General features: G+C 37.4%; 1 protein-coding gene across 3 annotated transcripts in view; it reads left to right on the top strand.

Annotated features, from left to right (window-relative positions):
• COL19A1 (collagen type XIX alpha 1 chain) overlaps positions 1 to 20,055 on the top strand; it is a 1,105,372-nt gene that overhangs the window by 269,884 nt on the left and 815,433 nt on the right. For all 3 annotated transcript variants that reach the window (XM_077487416.1, XM_077487415.1, XM_077487417.1), the window contains exon 7: positions 13,157 to 13,237. In XM_077487416.1, the coding sequence (XP_077343542.1) occupies positions 13,157 to 13,237 (81 nt within the window). The remainder of the gene's footprint in view (positions 1 to 13,156; positions 13,238 to 20,055) is intronic.

Raw genomic sequence — 20,055 nt, 5'->3', positions numbered from 1 at the left:
TAGGCCCTCCTCCTTATCAACATGGGGACAAGGTGCTTTGGGGGGAGCCCCCTACCCCAAAGCTTTCCCCCTTAATCCAGGCATCCTTTTGTTTATACTTAGCTGTTAGCAGGAAATTCCACTGACAGCTGACGAGTCATAGGTTGTTAAGAATGCGTCGGCCACCCACTCCTTTACAACCCGCTATTCACTGGTTGTTAAGGATGTTGCGGTTGCCCACTCCTTGACCATGAATCACATCCGAATCGTACCCATCCAAAGTCACATCAAAGCCACCAGAAGTCACATCAAAGTCACAATGTAAAGTCTCACTGGAAATCACAGGTAGGTAGGTAATTTGTATAATATATCGAGATATACATTCCGAAGTTGTATTGCTGGGTCCCACCTGGAGTTTTCATCACATGTTACTGACTATGCTGTGTATTTATTATTACTAGAAGTAAAAGTGCTTCATTTGAATGGACTAAGTAGCTCAGATCAGTACAAATTGGAACATTGTCATTATCTGGGACTGTAGGAATCTGTGGGGTTGATTTACTAAAGGGGAATAGACAGTGCACTTAGCAAGTGCAATTGCACTTATTTTCTTAATGCTTAATGTATGCGGTGAAGGATGGGGTGGGGATAATGACTGCAACTGCATTTGAAAAGTGCACTGTCTTTTTGCCTTTTAGTAAATCAAACCCCCTATGTTTGCCACTGGCTGGAAAATACTGCTGCAGTTTGCTTATAATCACCTCCCTCCCCAAAATATATATTTGTGCTACCATTTGTGCCAAGCTGGCACAAATATGTAAACCTTGACACATTTATATTACTAAACGAAGGAATGCGCATGGTTAATCATAAGAGTGTTGGTTGAATTCCCAGTTGTTCTTTAGATTTCATGTTTCATTCCAGCATTGCTAATGGCCATGGCTTGATAGAGACAAATGGCCACGGCTTGACGGAAACAATTGCTTGGCTATAGTATTAAACCAGCAGAGAAGATTATAAATGACATGCTAAAGTATGAACAGGTCAACAAGCATCTTGTGATCTGATGGCAAGCATGTTAAACAATAAATGAACAACTTCGCTTTTTTTCCAGGAAATCTGACAATATTGATTAAAACAACATGAAAACATAAGAACATGGTAACTGACTTGTGTTGTATTATGTGCCTAATTATATCTCTGATCCAGTTATTGATATATGAAAAATGTACAGAGTCAGTTAAGTTTACTTTTTGCCTTTTGCTATATGATATTTGTCATGCCCATTATTACATAGTAAGGTAGATTGTGATGTAATCGCTCTAGCCTGAATCTAAGAGATTGACTCTCCAGAAAGCTCACAGCTGTTGTTAATGACATGCTGCTGTCTTCTGTAAATGCTTTCTGAATATATATCAAATTATATACAATATATGTAATGAGAAGCTTTTTTTTACAACTAATGAGCCATAACACATCAAAATTACAGAGAGCAAGTTTATGTTACTATGACATAAATAGTCATGTTAGTATATTCTACTTTGCAAGGATAAATGGGCATTGGCAAAAGGGTAAGTTTCAATAATATCATAATTATTTGACTTAAACACATTAGCTTGTTTGTTCCCATGGTCAGCAAGAGCACATCACAATGCATGTAATTAGCAATGTCATGCAGGTGTTGATTGCAGTACTTACAGTACTTACATACTCATGTTCACAGTCATTCCCTCTGTGTCTGGATTGATCTTCTCACTCTGTAGACATTAAAAGGGAAGGTGTAATTTATTGTAAATTCTAGATGTCTATATTTACTCATATGTTTAATGTAATTTGTAACTCCCAGAACAAATATGACTGACTAAGAAGTGTGCTCTCTGCCCTCTGCTCGTCATTGGCAGTGTTGATCATATTATTACATTTACCAGCTTTCATGAGAATAATGCCTGCTGCTCCATATTTTCATGATCTTATAAAATGAACAGATTTGTAGATTGTTTCTCCCTATCCGGTGACTGCATGTCAGTATCCTTGCTTGATGACTAACTACTACTGTAGTTAAAATGAATTTGCTATACTTGGTCATATTTCATAAATACTGCAAAGACTCAAATGCAGTTACTTATAGCAACCAATGAGAATTCACTATACTGATGCCAGACTAGTCCAATATAGTTTTTATTGTTTGTTATAGGTGCAGTACAAGTTTGCTCATTGACTGTATTGTTTAATAAGCCTGACAGTAAATTGTATTCATACAATAGACTGGAAAGCTTGCATAAAGAGAAAAAAAAAGAGAAGGTAATCCACTGTCACTGTGACACTATTAAACAGGACACACACCATAATCAGAAAAGATGGGTGTCTTCATATATTTTACATATCATTTTTTTTTAAAGTGTATACAATTAAGCTGTAGAGAGTCATTTGTCTCTGGGACAGGAAGTGAGGGGGAACCTCACTAACTGGACACCTGCAGCAAAAAAAAAAATCCTTCATGTGATTGGGTATTCTTTGCAGAGTGAAACATCACCACATTCATTAAGACCAGCCATACATGGTTCAAATCTCCTACTTCCTGCTGAACTGGTCAAGATTCGAACCAGTTCAGTTGATTGACAGATCAACTTGGGTACAACCAGCCTGCCAGATTGCTACTATAGCCTCTAGCAATAATCACTATTTTCTCCCGGCGGGAAAAAAGAAAAACACAGAATGTTCACATACCATCACCAGTGCAGTACACCAGTGGAGTTCGATCGGTAGCGGGAGCGGACAGCAGGGAGCTCGAAGGCAGCAGCCCCCCACCGCCAGCCTGAGTTACTATCAACACCCGGGGATGGAACAGTGAGCCACACCGCCGGCCCGAGTCACCATCTCACTAGAATACAAAAAATTTACCAAAATCCCATAAAAAACCACCATGAGCAGCGCTGTGGAAACACAGCAGCAGCAGCAGCAGCCAGCTGCCTTGGGAAACAACGGGTGTGGTGGTAATCAGTGATTCTGACTGGTGATTGTAGAATAAAAAAACATTAACAATGTTTTGCTTTTTTTCCTTTTTAATCTTTTATTTTTTTGTTTTAACACACGTTGACCAGAGCAATACAGTGTTACCATAATAACTGTACTGCTCTGGGGAAGTGATTAGTATTTATTTTTACACATTATGATTGTTTATACAAGTGCATTTCACTTTGGTATAAGCAACCATTTTTACTGAATGAAACTGATTCATTCAGTGTGTTTTGTTGTGATTGGCCACAGACAATCACATGGAACATATGGGCTGTGATTGGCCCTGCCTGTACCATGTGATCACTGTAACCAATCATAGCTAGAAGCACAATTTTACACAATGGCTGGCATGAAAGGAAGCCATCCATTGTTTACACTTGTCATGTGAACTGCTGTGATTGGTTATAGCGATCACATGGTACTGACAGCGGGCCAATACACTGATCAGTCATCGGCTTTGTCACATAATCAGTTATAGATTGTGCTGCAGCCTGGCCCCAGGCACGACTAGGAAGGACATCATATGACATCAACCCGGATCAACAAAATTCCTGCCAGGCTATCATTTTGCTATAAGCCAGATGGGAAGTGTTTACTAAATAAAGAGTGTTATTTATAGCAGCAGTTTGACTTTAAAGTCTTTCAAAACTGTTTAAAACTGATATGAAGATATTGCTTTACCAGTTTTTGACCTTAACCGGTTCCCGACCAGCACACACCGATGTACGTTGGCAGAATGGCGCTGCTGGGCAAATGGGCATACGTCCCTGCCGTGCCATCGCATTCATGCCGCAGGGGATATCCTCGATCGCCTCACGGAGAGAAAGAATGGGGAGATGCTAATGTAAACAAGCATCTCCCCGTTCTGCCTAGTGACAGTGTCACTGATCTCTGCTCCCGATCACAGATCGGGAGCAGAGATCAGTGATGTGTCACACATAGCCACGCTCCCCACAGTTAGAATCACTCCCCAGGACATACTTAACCCTTACAATGCCCCTGCCAATTACACAAGGAATCAGTGCATTTGTATAGCACTGATTGCTGTATAAATGACAATGGTCCCAAAATTGTGTCAAAAATGTCCAATGTGTCCGCCATAATGTAGCAGTCATGATAATAATCGCAGATTGTTGCCATTACTAGTAAAAAAAAAATATGAAAAAAATGCCATAAAAAGATCCCCTATTTGTAAACGCTATAACTTTTGCGCAAACCAATCAATAAACGCTTATTGCAATTTTTTGGGTTTAACCAAAAATATGTAGAAGAATACGTATTGGCTGAAACTGAGGAAAAAAAGTGTTTTATATATTTTTGGGGGATATTTATTATAACAAAATGTAAAATAAAAAATTAGTTTTTTTTTTTCAAAATTATCGCTTTTTTTGTTTATAGCACAAAAAATAAAAACCACAGGGGTGATCAAATACCACCAAAGGAAAGCTCTATTTGTGGGGAAAAAAGGACATCAATTTTGTTTGGGAGCCATGTTGCACAACCTTGAAATTGTCAGTTAAAGTGACACAGTGCCGAACCACAAAAAGTGCTCTGGTCTTTGGCCAGAAAAATGGTCCGGGGCTTAAGTAGGTAAGATATTCTTCATAACAGAACTAGGCACAAAATGTTTGGCAAGTTATTGTATGCAAAATATATACCCCTATTACTTTATACTAATACAACAATTCAATAGTAGTCATATCTTTGTTATGATATGCCAACCACACACTGCAGCTTTACTGCTACAGTGTGGGCCTGCTGCACAGAATCACATATATATATATATGCAAAGCAGGGAATAAAAATGGGCACAGTGCTCAGTAAAAGCACCACACTGTCCACACAGTAAACTTAGTTAGGCATACATTTAACCCTTTGATTGTCCCAGATGTTAACCACTTCCAAGCCAGTGTCATTAGTACAGTGTCAGTGTATATGATTAGCACTGATCACTGTATTAGTGTCACTGGAGATGTCAGTGGCAGTTAGTCAGTTCCCACAAATTGTCAATTAGTGTCAGACTGCCCACCGTCCCATTATAAGTCACTGATGAATAGCCATTACTATTATAAAAAAACAAAAATTCCAGTATATCAAAGTCTGTAGCTGCTATAACTTTCATGTAAACCAATCAATATATACTTATTGGGACTTTTTTTTTTTTTTCCAAAGACATGTAGCAGAATACATTTTGGCTTAAATGTGTGAAGAAATTCGATTTTTTTTAATTAGATATGTTTTATAGCAGAAAGTAAAAAATATTATTATTATAATAATATCATTTATAACACAAAAAAACCTAGGGGTGGTCAAATATCACCAAAAGAAAGTTCTATTTGTAATAAAAAAAATTATATAACTATTGTTTGTGTATAGCATTGCATGACTGTGCAATTACCAGTTAAAATAGTGCAGTGCAGAATCGAAAAAAAATGGCCTGGTCATGAAGGTGGCTAAAATCTTCTGGAGCTGATGCGGTTAAGATATTTCTTTATACAGAAATAATCATACTTTCTCCATAGAATGAGCATAAACCAGTGCAGCCGTGTTTTTACAAACTTTCCTAATCTGTATGGATTCTTAAGTAGAGTTGCTTTAAACATGTAGATAAAAGGACAATTTATTTTAATATAGTCTATGCCTTCACATTCTACTTAGAATGCTTTATAATGGATACGTTGATTGATAATGAATTAATAATTGCAGAAAGTCAGAAATTAAAGTATAATAAGTGTAATACAGGGGAAACAAATGTATTATCTTAAAAGTAACTACTGCCTTGCAGGCTGACGTGCACCTGAAAACCATTAGCCATTAACAGCATATTACACTAATGGATTTTAAAGTGTTAGTCCAACTTTGAATACATTTTCAGAAATACATTCAGTATAATTAAAGTCATTTTACCAATTTATTTGTTTTCCTTTTTTATTTCTCTGATTTCCATAACTCAGGTGGGAAACTGGTGTACATTTTATTGTTGATCTATTAAAAAGGTTTACTTTTTATTTTGTCTAGTGAAGCCATATTTACTACATTCATTCAACTGCATGTAAATTTAATTCCTTTTGTTTTTATCATTTTAATCCTTCTGAACTTGCTCAAAAAAGTTAATAATTTGGTAAATCACCCACATCTAATTTAACCACAGACCTGCCGACCCGGTGATAATTTTACCATTGTGGTCTACAAATAAAGTGACCACAAACCCTTTTATAATGTTTTTATGAAAACGGGTGTTAAAACTCTCAATCCAAAAGAAAAATAAACTAGAGTGTAAAAAGTCACATGATATATACACACAACATCATCTAATGTGAGCTGCAAATAGGCATAAATAGCATGCGCAATGTTATGCTAAGGCATAAACTCTGTTGCTCATTGATCAAGGCTGCAGTTCTTGAGTCAACATTCCTGGCACTGAATATTCATCTCCCACCTCGCCTGCTATTACTGTCACTGATAAATTATAACCCAGTAGTATTCTATCAGATGTAGAAAGTGGACACACACATATTATTTGTTGCTTTTCACACAGTGTTTATAGCACAGACATGAGCAATAAGAGGCAGTGCAGCAATAAATAACAAGATAAGTCTTTCCAGCTCCCTAAGTGAATGAATGTTTAAATATATACTTTATGATGTTTCACTGCATCATTAAATCTCTGTGACTCCCAAAGCTGTCTTTCCTGCACCTCACCATGTTAACTAGAGGTACATTTATTCCTTACAAAACTAAGCCTAGAAAATGGAGACTGAAATTATATTTCATATGTCCGCTAACATATGTATATTAAAGAAAACTTATGCTTATAGAAATGATTTGCATTTATACCATCTAAGTTTATTGCTGACTAAGCATTTGCTTTTTTTTTGGGCAGCAGCATTTTTATGCAATAGCATCATTTATTGAACTTAAAGTGGTTCTAAATAGGAAAGGTTTTTTTTTTTTTTTTTGTACAATTTTTTTATTGAATAGAAAAAGGAGAACCAATAAGAGTGCATAATCGTAACATGACAAAAACATGAAAACGTTTTTTTTTTTTTTAAACAGTTTTTTTTTTTGAGCACTAGAATGAAATAAAAATAAAAGTGTATGGAGTTATAAAGTAATACATTTGAAATGTGGAATATCAATAACAGGTGATAGTCATTGTGTTAACACATTTGCACTTAGCACATAGAAGATAGGGGAAGGAAGCTATAAATTTAAGATAGTGTTATCTTGGTATACCTAAAGTTTATATAGAAACTGAATAAACCAGAGGTTAGGTAACTCACAGCTACCAAATGATATAGTCAGATGTGTTCCTCAGGAAAGTCACTAATTATAAAATATTTAAAAAAATGGGGAAGGTGAAAAGCTTAAGAGATAATAAGCTCATAACTTTTGAGGTAAAATCTGAAGCTTCTGTAGTTGGGCTGAGGTTGGATAGGAGAAAAAAAAAAGGGGGAAACGTTGGAGCTGAAAAGATTAAAAAAAAGTAAGGGGGTAGAGAGGGTGAGGATATGTGGGGTGGGGGGTGGGCTTTACTATTGCATTAGTTAGAGAAGTGGGCTAGTAATCAAAGTAAAAGTAGCGACTATTCAAAATTAGCACGGAGGATGTATTTTACCCATGGACTCCAAAGCCCCTCAAACCTCTATTTTGGCATGGATCATTGCTTGGGTGATTTTATGTTTAACTGCCAATACGCATAGGTTGGGGGATTTCCATGATTTGTTTAGCTGCTGTGGTGAGCTGCGGGAGTAATTTGAATTTGTGAGCTGTCAAATGTATTTATTTTTATTTAATTGAGCCACTGTCAGGTCGGGGGAGTGTATGTTCAAAAAGGGTGGATATAATTGTAAATATGTTGGACCAAAAGGTTTTAGTTGTGGGACATTCTCCCCAATTGTGCAGATGCGCACCAGAAGTAGGGAGTATTGTGGAACATATATCATCATCTTGGTGGGAACCAGGTACCAGTGGGTCAATACCTTATAATTAGTTTCCAAAGCTACGATATTGAGGGAAGGAGATTTGTTGGGTTGCCAGATAAAAGACCAATCAGTCAAATTTAGATTACCACCTAAGTCTCTTTCCCATGTAGAGGTGTATGGATGAGGGGTATTGGCAGATTCCAAAAGGAAGAGAGTACAGGTCTGAGACGGGGCCTCTCCTATGTGGATCACTTTTGCAGGTGCATTCAAAGAGGGACATTGATGGGTCAGAGAAGCCCTTAGGGATGAATGGATTAAAGAAATGTTAAAGTTGGAGGCAACGGAAAAACTCATGTGTGTGTCATAAATGCATGAGCCCTAAGAAAAAGGGTTAACACGCAGGGAAAGAAAGTAGGGGATTGCCTGTGGATTTGAGGTTGTAACAAGTTTTAAGTCGGTCCCAAAGAGCTGTAGAGTGTCGAGTAACTGGGTTGATTAAGGTCCGGTGGTCTAAAGAATGGAGTCAAAGAAGGTAAGCCACAGATAAAGGGTCACAGTCGACTGATTTTAGGGCCACCCAGAGGGGGATTTCAGAAGAGGGTGTACAATTTCAGAAGAGTGGCTAGTTGAGCCACATAATAATGTGGAGATACATCTGACGTGCAATTAGCTGTTCTATAGTTTTTAAGTGCTATGTCTTGGCAATGAGCATGATTAGTTAACATGCTGTTGTTGATATACCAGGTGGAATCATTGGAGGTAGGCACCAATGATGATTGAACAGTGATGACAGAACTATGATCGGTCCAGGGAAATGGGTGTATGGTGGAAGACATGCACAAGAGGTAGGATCCTATAGTAAGGAATCTGTGTGTCACGGTACTACTTACATTGAGCCCACAGGCGAGCAGGTGACACAGGATCCCCCAGGGTGTGGAGTCTAAGGGCCAGCCAGCAGGTTCACCCTGCTCGCTAGGGAAGTACCAGAAGACACTGTTAGACAAGGATGGATGGATGGATGAAGCAAAGGAGAGCCGGATAGTAAGCCAAGGTCAGGGCAGGCTGCAGACAACATAATCAGAACAAGCCGGGGCGGTACACAAGAGATCAGTTCACAAGAGGTCAGGTAAAACTGGTTACACAAAGGGAGCTCAGAAACAAATGTTGCTCAAGCAAGCAGTAGCTGGTTTGAAAGGGATTTAGAGAAGCACACGAGGGGCTGGAAAGGAAGTAGCAGGAAGGAAACATATATTAGGCAACAGGTGAGGGGCGGCGACAGCCATAGCTGCAGAGTGCACATAGCTGAACACCAGCTAGTGGAACAACAGGTGCCAGCTAACCTACAGCAGTAAAGGTGAGACACAGATCAGCTCCGCAGCTGATCTGTGACAATGTGATCTATTTGTGAAAACATTTTGGGGGGGGGGTATGAATAGTGGATGTATTGGTGTCTGGCAGAATAATGTTCCCTCCAAGAATCTAATAAAGAAAAGTGATGCAAGAGTTGTTGGAAGGTTAATTTGGATGCAGGAGAGGAGGAAAGCTGAGGTGATTTGCCTAAAAAAGCATATGAAGTATAGTTAGAGTGTCCATAAAAAAAGGAATGGAAATTTACTTTTGTTGTGGGCATAATATAATACAACTATGACTTCCATGTCTAGTAGGAGGCCTGTCAAAATAAGGTATCCACTTTCGGTGACCTTAATTTCCGCCAGGAGTGTGAAAGGAGTAGTACGATGGAAAGCTATTAAAACGCCTCTGTGTTTACTGGAGGTTGAGGTCATAAAAGCTTGTGGGTAGTAAGGACTAAAGAATGTGGGCGTGGAGTGGGGGGTAAAATGAGTCTCCTGCAGACATATCACATGAGGTCTAAGGGAGGCAAATGACCAAAAGGCCTTAGTGCATTTATGTGGAGAGTTAAACCCTTGTACATTATGGGTAAACTGAAGGTTTACAATCACTTTATTAGTCTCAATAGCATTCTATATCTTGGAATTTTTTGTTAGCCATCAACTGTGTAAGGATGATGATAGGGAACTTAAGGTATTACATTAGTAGTCCCTCTCTTTACCATGGCACGCCCACTTAAGTGAACATGGGGAACTAGTACTACTCTAACTAGTCCCCCATGTTTATCCTGACATGTAGGCATCTCCTAATTTAGTTTTTGATTCCTTTTTTACCTGTAATTTACATTGTGGTTAATGGGAGAAGATTATAAATTAAGGTCTCATTTCATTCCATTTGTACTTCATTTTAAGATTATTTTTTTTTAGAATTTGTTTTTTTTTTGTTATGACTTGTGAAAAAGTGGGGAAATAAATTAAAACCGAATGAAGACAGAATTACAACTTCAACTGTTGCAAAGAGGGAATAAAGAGGGAATAAAGCATAATCACATTGACTGAACAAAGGATAATAACTAGACTAAAAAGTGTGCATTTTCTTTCCCTCTTTCTTTCTTTCTTTCTTTTTATTACTGAAAGTTTTATAACTGGATATGTATCTCTTACTTTGACCTTGCCAGGAAGAGTAAGGTAGCATAAATATCAGCATGTATTGATGATAGTTAATAGATTAGTATAATTATATGCTACTGTCAGCATTGAAAAGTATATACAGCAATCTATTGTCTAAAATTTTGTAGATGCTCAACAAATGTTGATTTTGCTTGTGCAGTACGTGGTGGACATATATGACAAATTTGTGTCAAAACCAGTAATGACTGAAATAATTAACATAGAAAATGAACATATAGGTTAATGTTCTTAGACACTGTGTTAAAATACCCTGTTAGGTCTTCTGTAAGTTGATACAGACTTACTTGGCGTAAAAGTGTCAGACTAACAATACACATTGGTCAGCAATTATCTCTGATTAACAGAGCGTGCACTGTACTGTACATTGGAGAAACTAATGGCAGTAGTAAATGACCTATGAAGAACAGTTTCAAAAAGTTTTCCACCCCTGGTTTCCATATATAGAAATAAACTGATTTGCAAACTTTGGGCACAGGAAAATGGTTTGGGGGGTTACAGTACAGTGATCCCTTAAATAAAATATGACAAAACAATACAATGTGTTATCCAGAGCAAATAAAAGACATGCAGATATACATGGAAGTGTATGTCTCTTTCCATAAAAGAATATTAAAATATTGTAGTATACAAATTCTAGTTATGAACTGCAGTAGTTCAAAATTTTAACAGTTTAATAGAGAGAAATTAACTTCTAAAATTCTGCTCCATCAGTAATCCACCTGTTATATCTATGCAAATGTTCATACTATGGGCTTCCTAATTTCCTGTGAAAGGGGAAAATATATAATGGTAGTAGCTGCTTGCAATATTAGATGCATATACACATGCAGAGAAAAATATACATTGGTAGTCTTAGAGTGCTTGTGCCACTATTTCAACCTGGTGCACAGAATGCTTTTCTGTTATCCATTGTAAAAAAAAAAAAAAGAAGTAAACTTACATGATGATCAATGCTGAGACTGCATCATAAAGGTCAATATGCACTTTGGTAAATTGCCCGTGTGGAGGAAACCTCATCAACTCCGTATGTCTACAACCATCTCCAGGGAGAAAACAATACTACTTCCAGCACTTAAGTACATGTAAAGGATAATCGCTTACACAGTGTTAGAATCATCCTTTATAAACATGACTGACTTTTTAATAGCTAGTGCCATTTGCTTGCAATGAGGCATGTTTTATGTGACTGTTTTTTGACACATTGTGATGGAATGTCAAAAGGTATGTCCAGATTTTAAAGTTTTAAAACATAATGTATGTAAATAAAGTTTATAAAGGATAATTCTCACTTATGCACTTATCCTTTACATGTACCCATGAGCTGGAAATAATATTGCTTTCTCTCTGGAGATAGTATAAGCCATATGGAGTTGATGAGGTTTCCCTTCACATTGGCAACTTACCAAAATGCATATTGACCTCTAATTTGCAATTTAAGGTCTGATCATCTGGTAAAAGTACTGCAAGCTTACTAAAGCGACATATCTTTACCTGGCTCACATGAAAAGATCTATACATTTGCACAAACAACCGCTCAAGCACTCAAAGGACAGTCACCAAATTAAATTTGTGGAGTGACTTCTGAGAAGTCTATGCTTCTTCTAGTGCAATGCTTCAATGATAAAGTCCTCCTCAGACAGGGAAATCTTTCTTTGTAGACCTATACATGTATTCACCTACTAATATCACCTTGAAAAAGGGTTTTGCTAATGCACCATCAGTGCCAATGAGAAGAGAAAAGGAAGGTGTTAACCATAGAAGGCACCTCTTTAATTTGTCAAGTATGCTTGAAGAATTATCTGCTTGTCTATAGCTAAATTAACTGGCATGCATCAAAGCCACATACCTTCACATGATATTGCATTTGTACACATCCTGCTATATCAAGAGCATGTCATTCTAATATGTAACTTATATTATGGTGGGCATAATTCTCAGTGACAGGGACAAAAAAGTGTACATTCAGTTTGTCTAAGCAGTTTAAAATGTTCCTCATGGTAAGTAGTGTTTATAAAGCCAGAAGTAGCAAGAGAATAAACTGGCCCATGTGTTTAAAAGCAATTTCCAGTTTACTATTTTCTGATAACTGGCCAAAGGGGACTCTCTTGCCTTCTAACCATTACACAAATAAACAGCTATACAACTCTTGTTTGCATCATTTGTCAATGCCAAAGTCTATTCCCATCAATTGTAATATATTCACAGAATATCATTATACCTGAATGAAAGTGTCACACTGATCAGGGTCTCTGTCAAGCAATAGGTAAAAAAACAGTTCTTGGTCTGTGTTGAGTTAGGCTTATACAAAGTGACCAATTGTTTAATATAGGCAATAAGATAAGGACAACCTCTGTATGAGTGTCACACTAGAAATCTTTAAAAACAATAATTTTAAATATTGAGCAAAATAATAGAAATACTGGCAGAGGATTTGACCCTCACTTACACTACCAAATGTAAAAAAAAAAAAAAAGATTTATCTGGAGCTGTTGGTCATTGAAACAGGCTCCCCTGTAAATGTATGTTTTTTTTTTTCACAGGCAAATCTCATATGCTATGTCACTAGAATACAGGATCTGTGCATAGTTCTACAGATCAGTCTTCTGTATGCTATTCAGAAATGCAATTAGATCCACAGTCTTCCCTTTTAGTGTGATGAAATTTTTGATTTCCATTTATTATTTTCTATCTTAGATTGAACTCCAGCGAATAACAATTTACTGCAGTCCAAAACAGGCGGCTCAAGAAAACTGCTGTGAGGTATCTGATGGAATGGTAAGATTAGTTTCTGTAAATGTACGTTGTCATTTCAGTATAAACTGCATGTCATATTGTGTACCTGTACGTGATCCAGTCTTTACTAAAAAGCACTGTGAACTAACAATTTTCTGAAGAACAGAGCTTGCCCTGTGTTTAAGATAAACAACTAAAATATATTTGAAATCAAGATATAAAGTAAACAAAAAAAAAAACTTATTCAGTAAGTAAACTTGGCTCTCTGTTAAATTTTTTCTTTGCTAAATTTTTATTCCACTGTCACCATAGAGTGATAATTTACTCCGAAACTTGCCTGGATTGAGGCATTTGTGAATAATGCAGCTTTGTTTGCAATTACTTTGTCGCAAACTCGTCAAATGAATTTGACTGTGAATCTCTCCTCTGATAGTTATTTTAAACTGTGCTGTAAAGATGTTTAATGGCTCCGTTAAGTTGTTTTATTTTGTTCTCACTGAAAAAATACAATCCATTACTTTTCTTTTGGACAAAATACTACATTGTGTGGGTGTTTTCTTCTTTTTTTTTTTTTTTTTTTGTGAACATAGATGTTGTATTATGATTGTCTGCAACATCGGTAGAATAGGTGCTTCAGCAACCTGTTATTTTGTTGGTAATCTATAGAATACAAAATTCAAACGCATTCACTTAATAGCTATCCAGTTAGTTATGCATTTTATTGCATGAAGACTTTTCCTATCAAAGCTGAATTGTCACATTGGGGTTGAATTTCTAAGGATAAATAGGCTGTTCACTTTGCAAGAAAATTTACTATTACCTTTTGTACCACCACCTCCTCCCTTTAGAATGTAAGCTCTATGAGCAGGGCCCTCCTGTACCTTTTTGTATTGAACTGTACTGTAATTGTGTTGCCCCCCCCCTATACATTGTAAAGTGTTGCATAAACTGTTGGCGTTATGTAAATGATGTATAATAATAATAATAATACCCTAGATCATAGTGAATGCAGTGACATTTCAATAAGTCAATCATGTGAATGGTGAATTTAAAAATACTGAATTGGTGCTTACACATAATTGAATGATGAAAGTCAGAAAAGCTTTACCTCCTTCACTAAGCTCTAGGGAAAATAGTGATCAGTGTATTTGTCTTTAGTAAAAAAAAAAAAAAAAAAAGTAACACTGTCAATATCATAAGGTATGTTGTTTTTTTATATGGTTTTCAATTAGCTGTAATTTAAAACATTTTCATATTTAACCACTTATGGACCGCCCCACACAGATATACAGTGGAAGGGAGGCCCTCCTGTGTGAAAGCACCTGTACGTGATTTTGTGCATGGAATATGGGGGCAAGCATGCACTCCCACTGTGCTTGAACACAGCAGGAGCCAATCAGCAGGTCTAGTGGACGCCATGTCTGCCGCAACCCCCCGATCATTCTGTGGAGAGGCAGAATGGTGGTCTTCTTATGTAAAACAGGCAGACCGCCGTTCTGCCAGAGGGGAAAATGGAGATCTTGTGTTTCTGCTGAGCAAAAACACAGATCTGTTTCCCTTTAGTCAAAGCACATCCCCACAGTTATAAAGCACCCCTAGGGACACATTTAACCCTTTGATTGCCCCTGATGTTAACCCCTTCCCTGCCAGTGTCATTTTGTACAGTGACAGTGAATGTTTTTAACACTGATCACTGTATTTGTGTCACTGGTCCCCAAAAAGTGTCACTCAGTGTCAGATTTGTCCACCACAATGTCATAGTCCCACTAAAAATCGCTGATCACCGCCAATACTAGTAAACAAAAAATAAATCCATAAATACGTCCTATAGATTGTGGATGCTATGACTTTTGCGCAAACCAATCAGTATACACTTATTGCTTATTGGGATTTTTTGACCAAAAATATGTAGCAGAATACATATTGGCCTAAATTGATGAAGACATTTGACTTTCTACATTTTTTTATTGGGTATGTTTTATAGCAGAAAGTAAAAAATATTGTTTTTTTTTTCAAAATTGTCTTTTTTTTTTAAAGCGCAAAAAATAAAAACCCCAGAGGTGATAAAATACCACCAAAAGAAAGCTCTATTTGTGGGAAAAAATTACATCAATTTTATTTGGGTAGAGCGTTGCACAACCATGCAATTGTCAGTTAAAGCAACACAGTGCTGTATCGCAAAAAATGGCCTGGTCATTGTAAATTTTGCGTGAGTTTTTTTCTAAAAAAGCAAACATGTTATACTTACTCTGTGCAATTGTATTGCAAAGAGTGGCTCTTAACCTCCTTTTCTAGGGTCCCCTGTCAGTGCTTTAGGCTCCTCCTCTTAGTGCGCCACCATAGGAAGCCTCTTCCTTTGGGGGCATACCTGCAGGCTTGAGCAATCCTATGACTGCTGTGTTACAGATCTCGGTACCTGACTGCTGTGAGCAGTCAGGGTATCATGTGATCACTATAGACACAGTGTATCTAGGCCCTTCCCACCCACTCCCTCCTCACAGGAGGGAGCCAATGGTTCCCATTGCTGCCTAGTCTCCTGTAAGAAGAGAGAGAGAAAAGAAGAGCTGCTGCAGACGGGCACAGCACTGGATCTAAATGGGACTTAAGTAAGTATAAAGGGGAGTGAGGCAGGGATACAAACACTATGCAGGGAATACATTAAGGAAAACATGTCCAGGCTTTAAAACCACTTTAAACATATAGGCAAATACAAAGAGTCCAATGTAAACAAGTTTTGTTTAACCAAAGAATCACTGTTACTAAGCTGTTGACCACAAGCATTTACAATAATTTTTAGTACCTCAGACTTCCTACTGAAACATACCAGTGCATGGGTCTATCATGGATCCCCATAATTCATGTAGTAAGTTACAGATGCTGCCGATATTAACATAGATGCAATCAATTGTTAATCAATAGTGGTGATTTTCCAATACATATTGGTCTCATCTTAGTGCCCCTAGGTCAAGACATAAATTCTATAGTCTTCATAAGCAGGATTGCACAGGGAAGTAATATTAAGATATGCAGTAATAAGCACATCTACTGTATATGTCATACAACTTTGTCTGCTATCTTGACCATTCCAGAACAAATATGGGGTTTTCCTAAACTTTGTGCTTGATTATCAGCAATTTATACAATGGTTGCATCTACTCTTCAATTTAAAATTGTGGAAAGTCAGAAATGATATGTCATTGCCAAGATGGATTTCACTGTAATGGCCTTTATTCAATGCTTTGTTTTCAAAGCTAACCCCAACATATATGTCTGCAGTAAGTTTAAAAAAAAAAGTCCCAATGAGGATTCTGACAGATTTAGTGATCCCAATGTTAAGTTGAATGTGAGATAAATTCCTCTTTGTGGGCTCTTGGGTAAGAAGTAACTCTTCGAATAACTGTATTTTATATCTGTGTGTGATCATATCTAAAACTGTAGAATAAGGGTCAAGGAAAAAACATTGCATAGCTCAAGCATGATGACTACCTAGCTTTTATCTATGAAATCAGCATGGGGCTTCTGATGACTATTGGCTTGTTTTGAAACAATGACCCTAAGGAGAGAAATGCTCAGCAACATTTCTTCATAAGGTTCAGAGTGCACAGTTCCTACATATTTTACAGTTTCTTAGAAGTGAAATGAGAAGTCAGATTTCTTGTGCTAGAAAGGTTGTATCATCCTCTGTAATAGCAGAGGTGTAAAACGTATCCTGGCCGACGGATAATTTGAGAGATTTCTGATATGGAGTTGTGGGGTTTGTTTCTTTGACATTTTAAAGAATGCATCTATCGGTTTTAGGGAAAAATTTGAAGGAAATATCTCGGGATTGAAACATGAGAACTGCCTTTGCTGACCTGTGTTTTTAGGAAACAAGCTTTGGTTTCCCATTCTCATCCTAGTTTCTCTGCTTAATGAGTCACGATCCAGAACAAGTATGCAGCCAGTGATGGGTTCGGACAACTAATAAGCACATGTTTTTTTTGAATCAGTGACTGACCAATAATTAAAGAAAGGAATGTGCACCTTCAAGAACCAAGTCAGCAATGGCAGCTGCCACATCTCTGTTACAGCATTCTTTAGTTTTAAAGGTAGTAATATGCCATAAAAGAAGGTAAGGAGGTAAATCAGGCACTCTGTAGTAGTCAAGTTCCATTTGTGCATTATTTATTCAAGTTCCATCTCTGTATATGTAAGGGTAGTTGATAAAAAGTGTGTGGCGTTTCTTTACAGTGAAGTTCTGAAAGTATGAATTGCAGCTGAATCTGTCATACCTGAAGAACCCTAAACCTCTCTTTCCTCAGTTACCTTGGTAACAGTCAAATAACATAATTTAGATAAATTCCTAATGTTATTCTTGCAAAATTTTCTATCACAGTAAAGCATTTTTAGAACAGAAGGAATTCACATGTCTTATTCCTTTATACACCCTAAAAATAAGAGGATTATCCCACATTTCAGGATAGTGGATGGGGTCATGCAACTCATTCTTTTTCATCCTATTAGCCAGATGCACATACAGAATGCTGGTGTGTAGTGCAAAAAAAAAAAAATATTATAGAGTTATTTATTACAAACTGCATACAGCTGTTTCAGGGTTTTTGTTTTATTATCACTGAAATTCACTTAAGTAACACATCAGACAGTCAACCTATTGGTACTAGTTTCTACGTTGATCAAATGCTATCTACACGTCCTGTAAATCCTTTTCCTATGAAAATATTTCTTGCAATCCTTTCAGAAAATACCCATGCCATGAAATAAATTGTCTCCATTGATCTTGAACCTAGCTGGAGGGCAGGAGTCTTCCTTATAATGTACAACAAATTAATGCTTACCTTACCAGTCCATATGCCAAACTCATGCTGAATTTTGCACACATCTCCCATCTGAGGCACCTATTGTAAGACATTTTTACCATAACATCATAATGTGGAATTATCTTCATTCCTTCCAAATGCTTGTCATCACAACTCCTATTATCTATGGAAATCAAGTCTTTATGAATTCCTTCCCCAACCAACACAACATTAAAGACCCTCCATCTCAGATAATCCAAAAATTCTAAATGGCCTTGTTCTGGATCTGAAAGACCCCTTGCAGAATTTCCTTTACAAGGAACATCAAAACATTCTCTCTTCTATATTCCCTGATAAGCATGAACTAAACTACTCTCTTGATGTGTGCATACTCTGGCATATCAAAACCCTCTGACAGGAATGTGGGTCCTTCTAGGAAACCTAAAGAGGTAAACACTCCTCTAGGGATTCCAAAGCATCCACCCATTTTGCAGCATGTGATGCTTAGGGATACACCTTTAGCCTGAGATGGACTGGTGCTCTACATTAAAAGCCAAGAAGCAACCTATAACATGTTATGTATTGCTCTTTCAGGCTTATTGGCCATCATCAGTACAAAGAGCAGAAGGTATGCACATGTCTAATTACATCACATATAACAAATGTAAAAGGATCATTCTTCATTTCAAAAGAGCAGACAGAGGCTTGGGACATGTGATGGAATGAGACATGTTAATGTCTTTTGTTCTTAGGAAGCTTTAGTGTGCTGCATGATAATTTTGTTGGAGGGCTTTTGGATTTATTTAATCCCTTCTTACCATAACCTATAAAGTTATATAGTCTTATTAGCTCCCAGTTCCTACTCTATAAAAGTCATGGTTTCATTTACTGCACTGACAATGGCAAAAAAGATTGAAACAGATGTATGCGTTTGGAATAAATGGATGATGGGCGCATGCGCAGAGTTTAGTGGTGCAGTCATGCACAGCTAGAGCTCCGCATCATATGGGAGAAGAGCCGCTGACATACATAAACCCGTAGGTATTTGAGAATTCACCGGCTCTAGCTCTTGTTCCCGGGAACTCGGGGCTCTCTTTTGAGGCAAAAATATAGTTCTGGGAGGTGGCCATTTAAAGTTAAAGAACCCCCTCACAAAAGACTCACAGGGGAAATCCGCTGCTAAAATGGTGCCAGGCCCCTCCTCATAGACTGCCTCAATGCGCTCTCACAGGCATAAGCTTTCAAAGCCTTACTCCCCAGCTGATTCAGATGGAGAACTAATTCCCTCACAAGATTCTATACAGAATTCCTCTGTAGCTCCAGCTATATTGAAACAATTTTAGCGTATGCTACATGAAGCATTAACACAAACTTCTGAACAAATAACTAATAGCCTCACTAAAGAAATGAGAGAACTGGGCAACCGTACTGTGTCATTAGAACTTAAAATGGATGGAATAGAGAATACCACACAAGAACATATGGCTGATATGGAACATATCAAGGAAGAAAACTTAGTGCTCCAATCTATAAATTGGAAGATTATGAGAACCGGGCCATATGCTCCAATCTATGTATAAGGGGAATTTCTGAATCGGTCATTGACTTACAATCCACCATAACGGCTTTGTTTCAAAAACTTCAACCAGCTATTCCAATTGAACGATTGGAATTTGACAGAATACACCGAGCCCTTGCAGCCAAAAAAACAGATGGTCCACCATGATCATGAAATTTAATTGTTACCGGACAAAAGAACAACTTTTGACATCAAAAAGCCAGAGACAAAAAAGACCTAAATTCCAAGTCTTTAATTACCAGCTATTCGCTGACCTATCCCTACTCACAATATCTAAAAGGCGAGCAATGAAACCCCTGCTCATGGAACTACAATGCCAAAAACATAATTTATCAATGGGGTTTTCCATTCTCCATATGTTTTGCTCATAACGGCTCCAAATACACTTGTAAATCTACTGAAGAACTTCAATTAACTCGTCTAAATCTACACGTAATAGATCCTATGCCACACATACTACTTCAACATGTAGAAGATCAACATCC

Source organism: Lithobates pipiens, unplaced genomic scaffold, assembly GCF_037356315.1.
Source record: "Lithobates pipiens isolate NorthernLeopardFrog02 unplaced genomic scaffold, aLitPip1_a1.2 Scaffold_18, whole genome shotgun sequence".
In the NCBI taxonomy this organism is placed as follows: Eukaryota; Metazoa; Chordata; class Amphibia; order Anura; family Ranidae; genus Lithobates; species Lithobates pipiens.
This window is presented reverse-complemented; position numbering and strand designations above follow the sequence as displayed.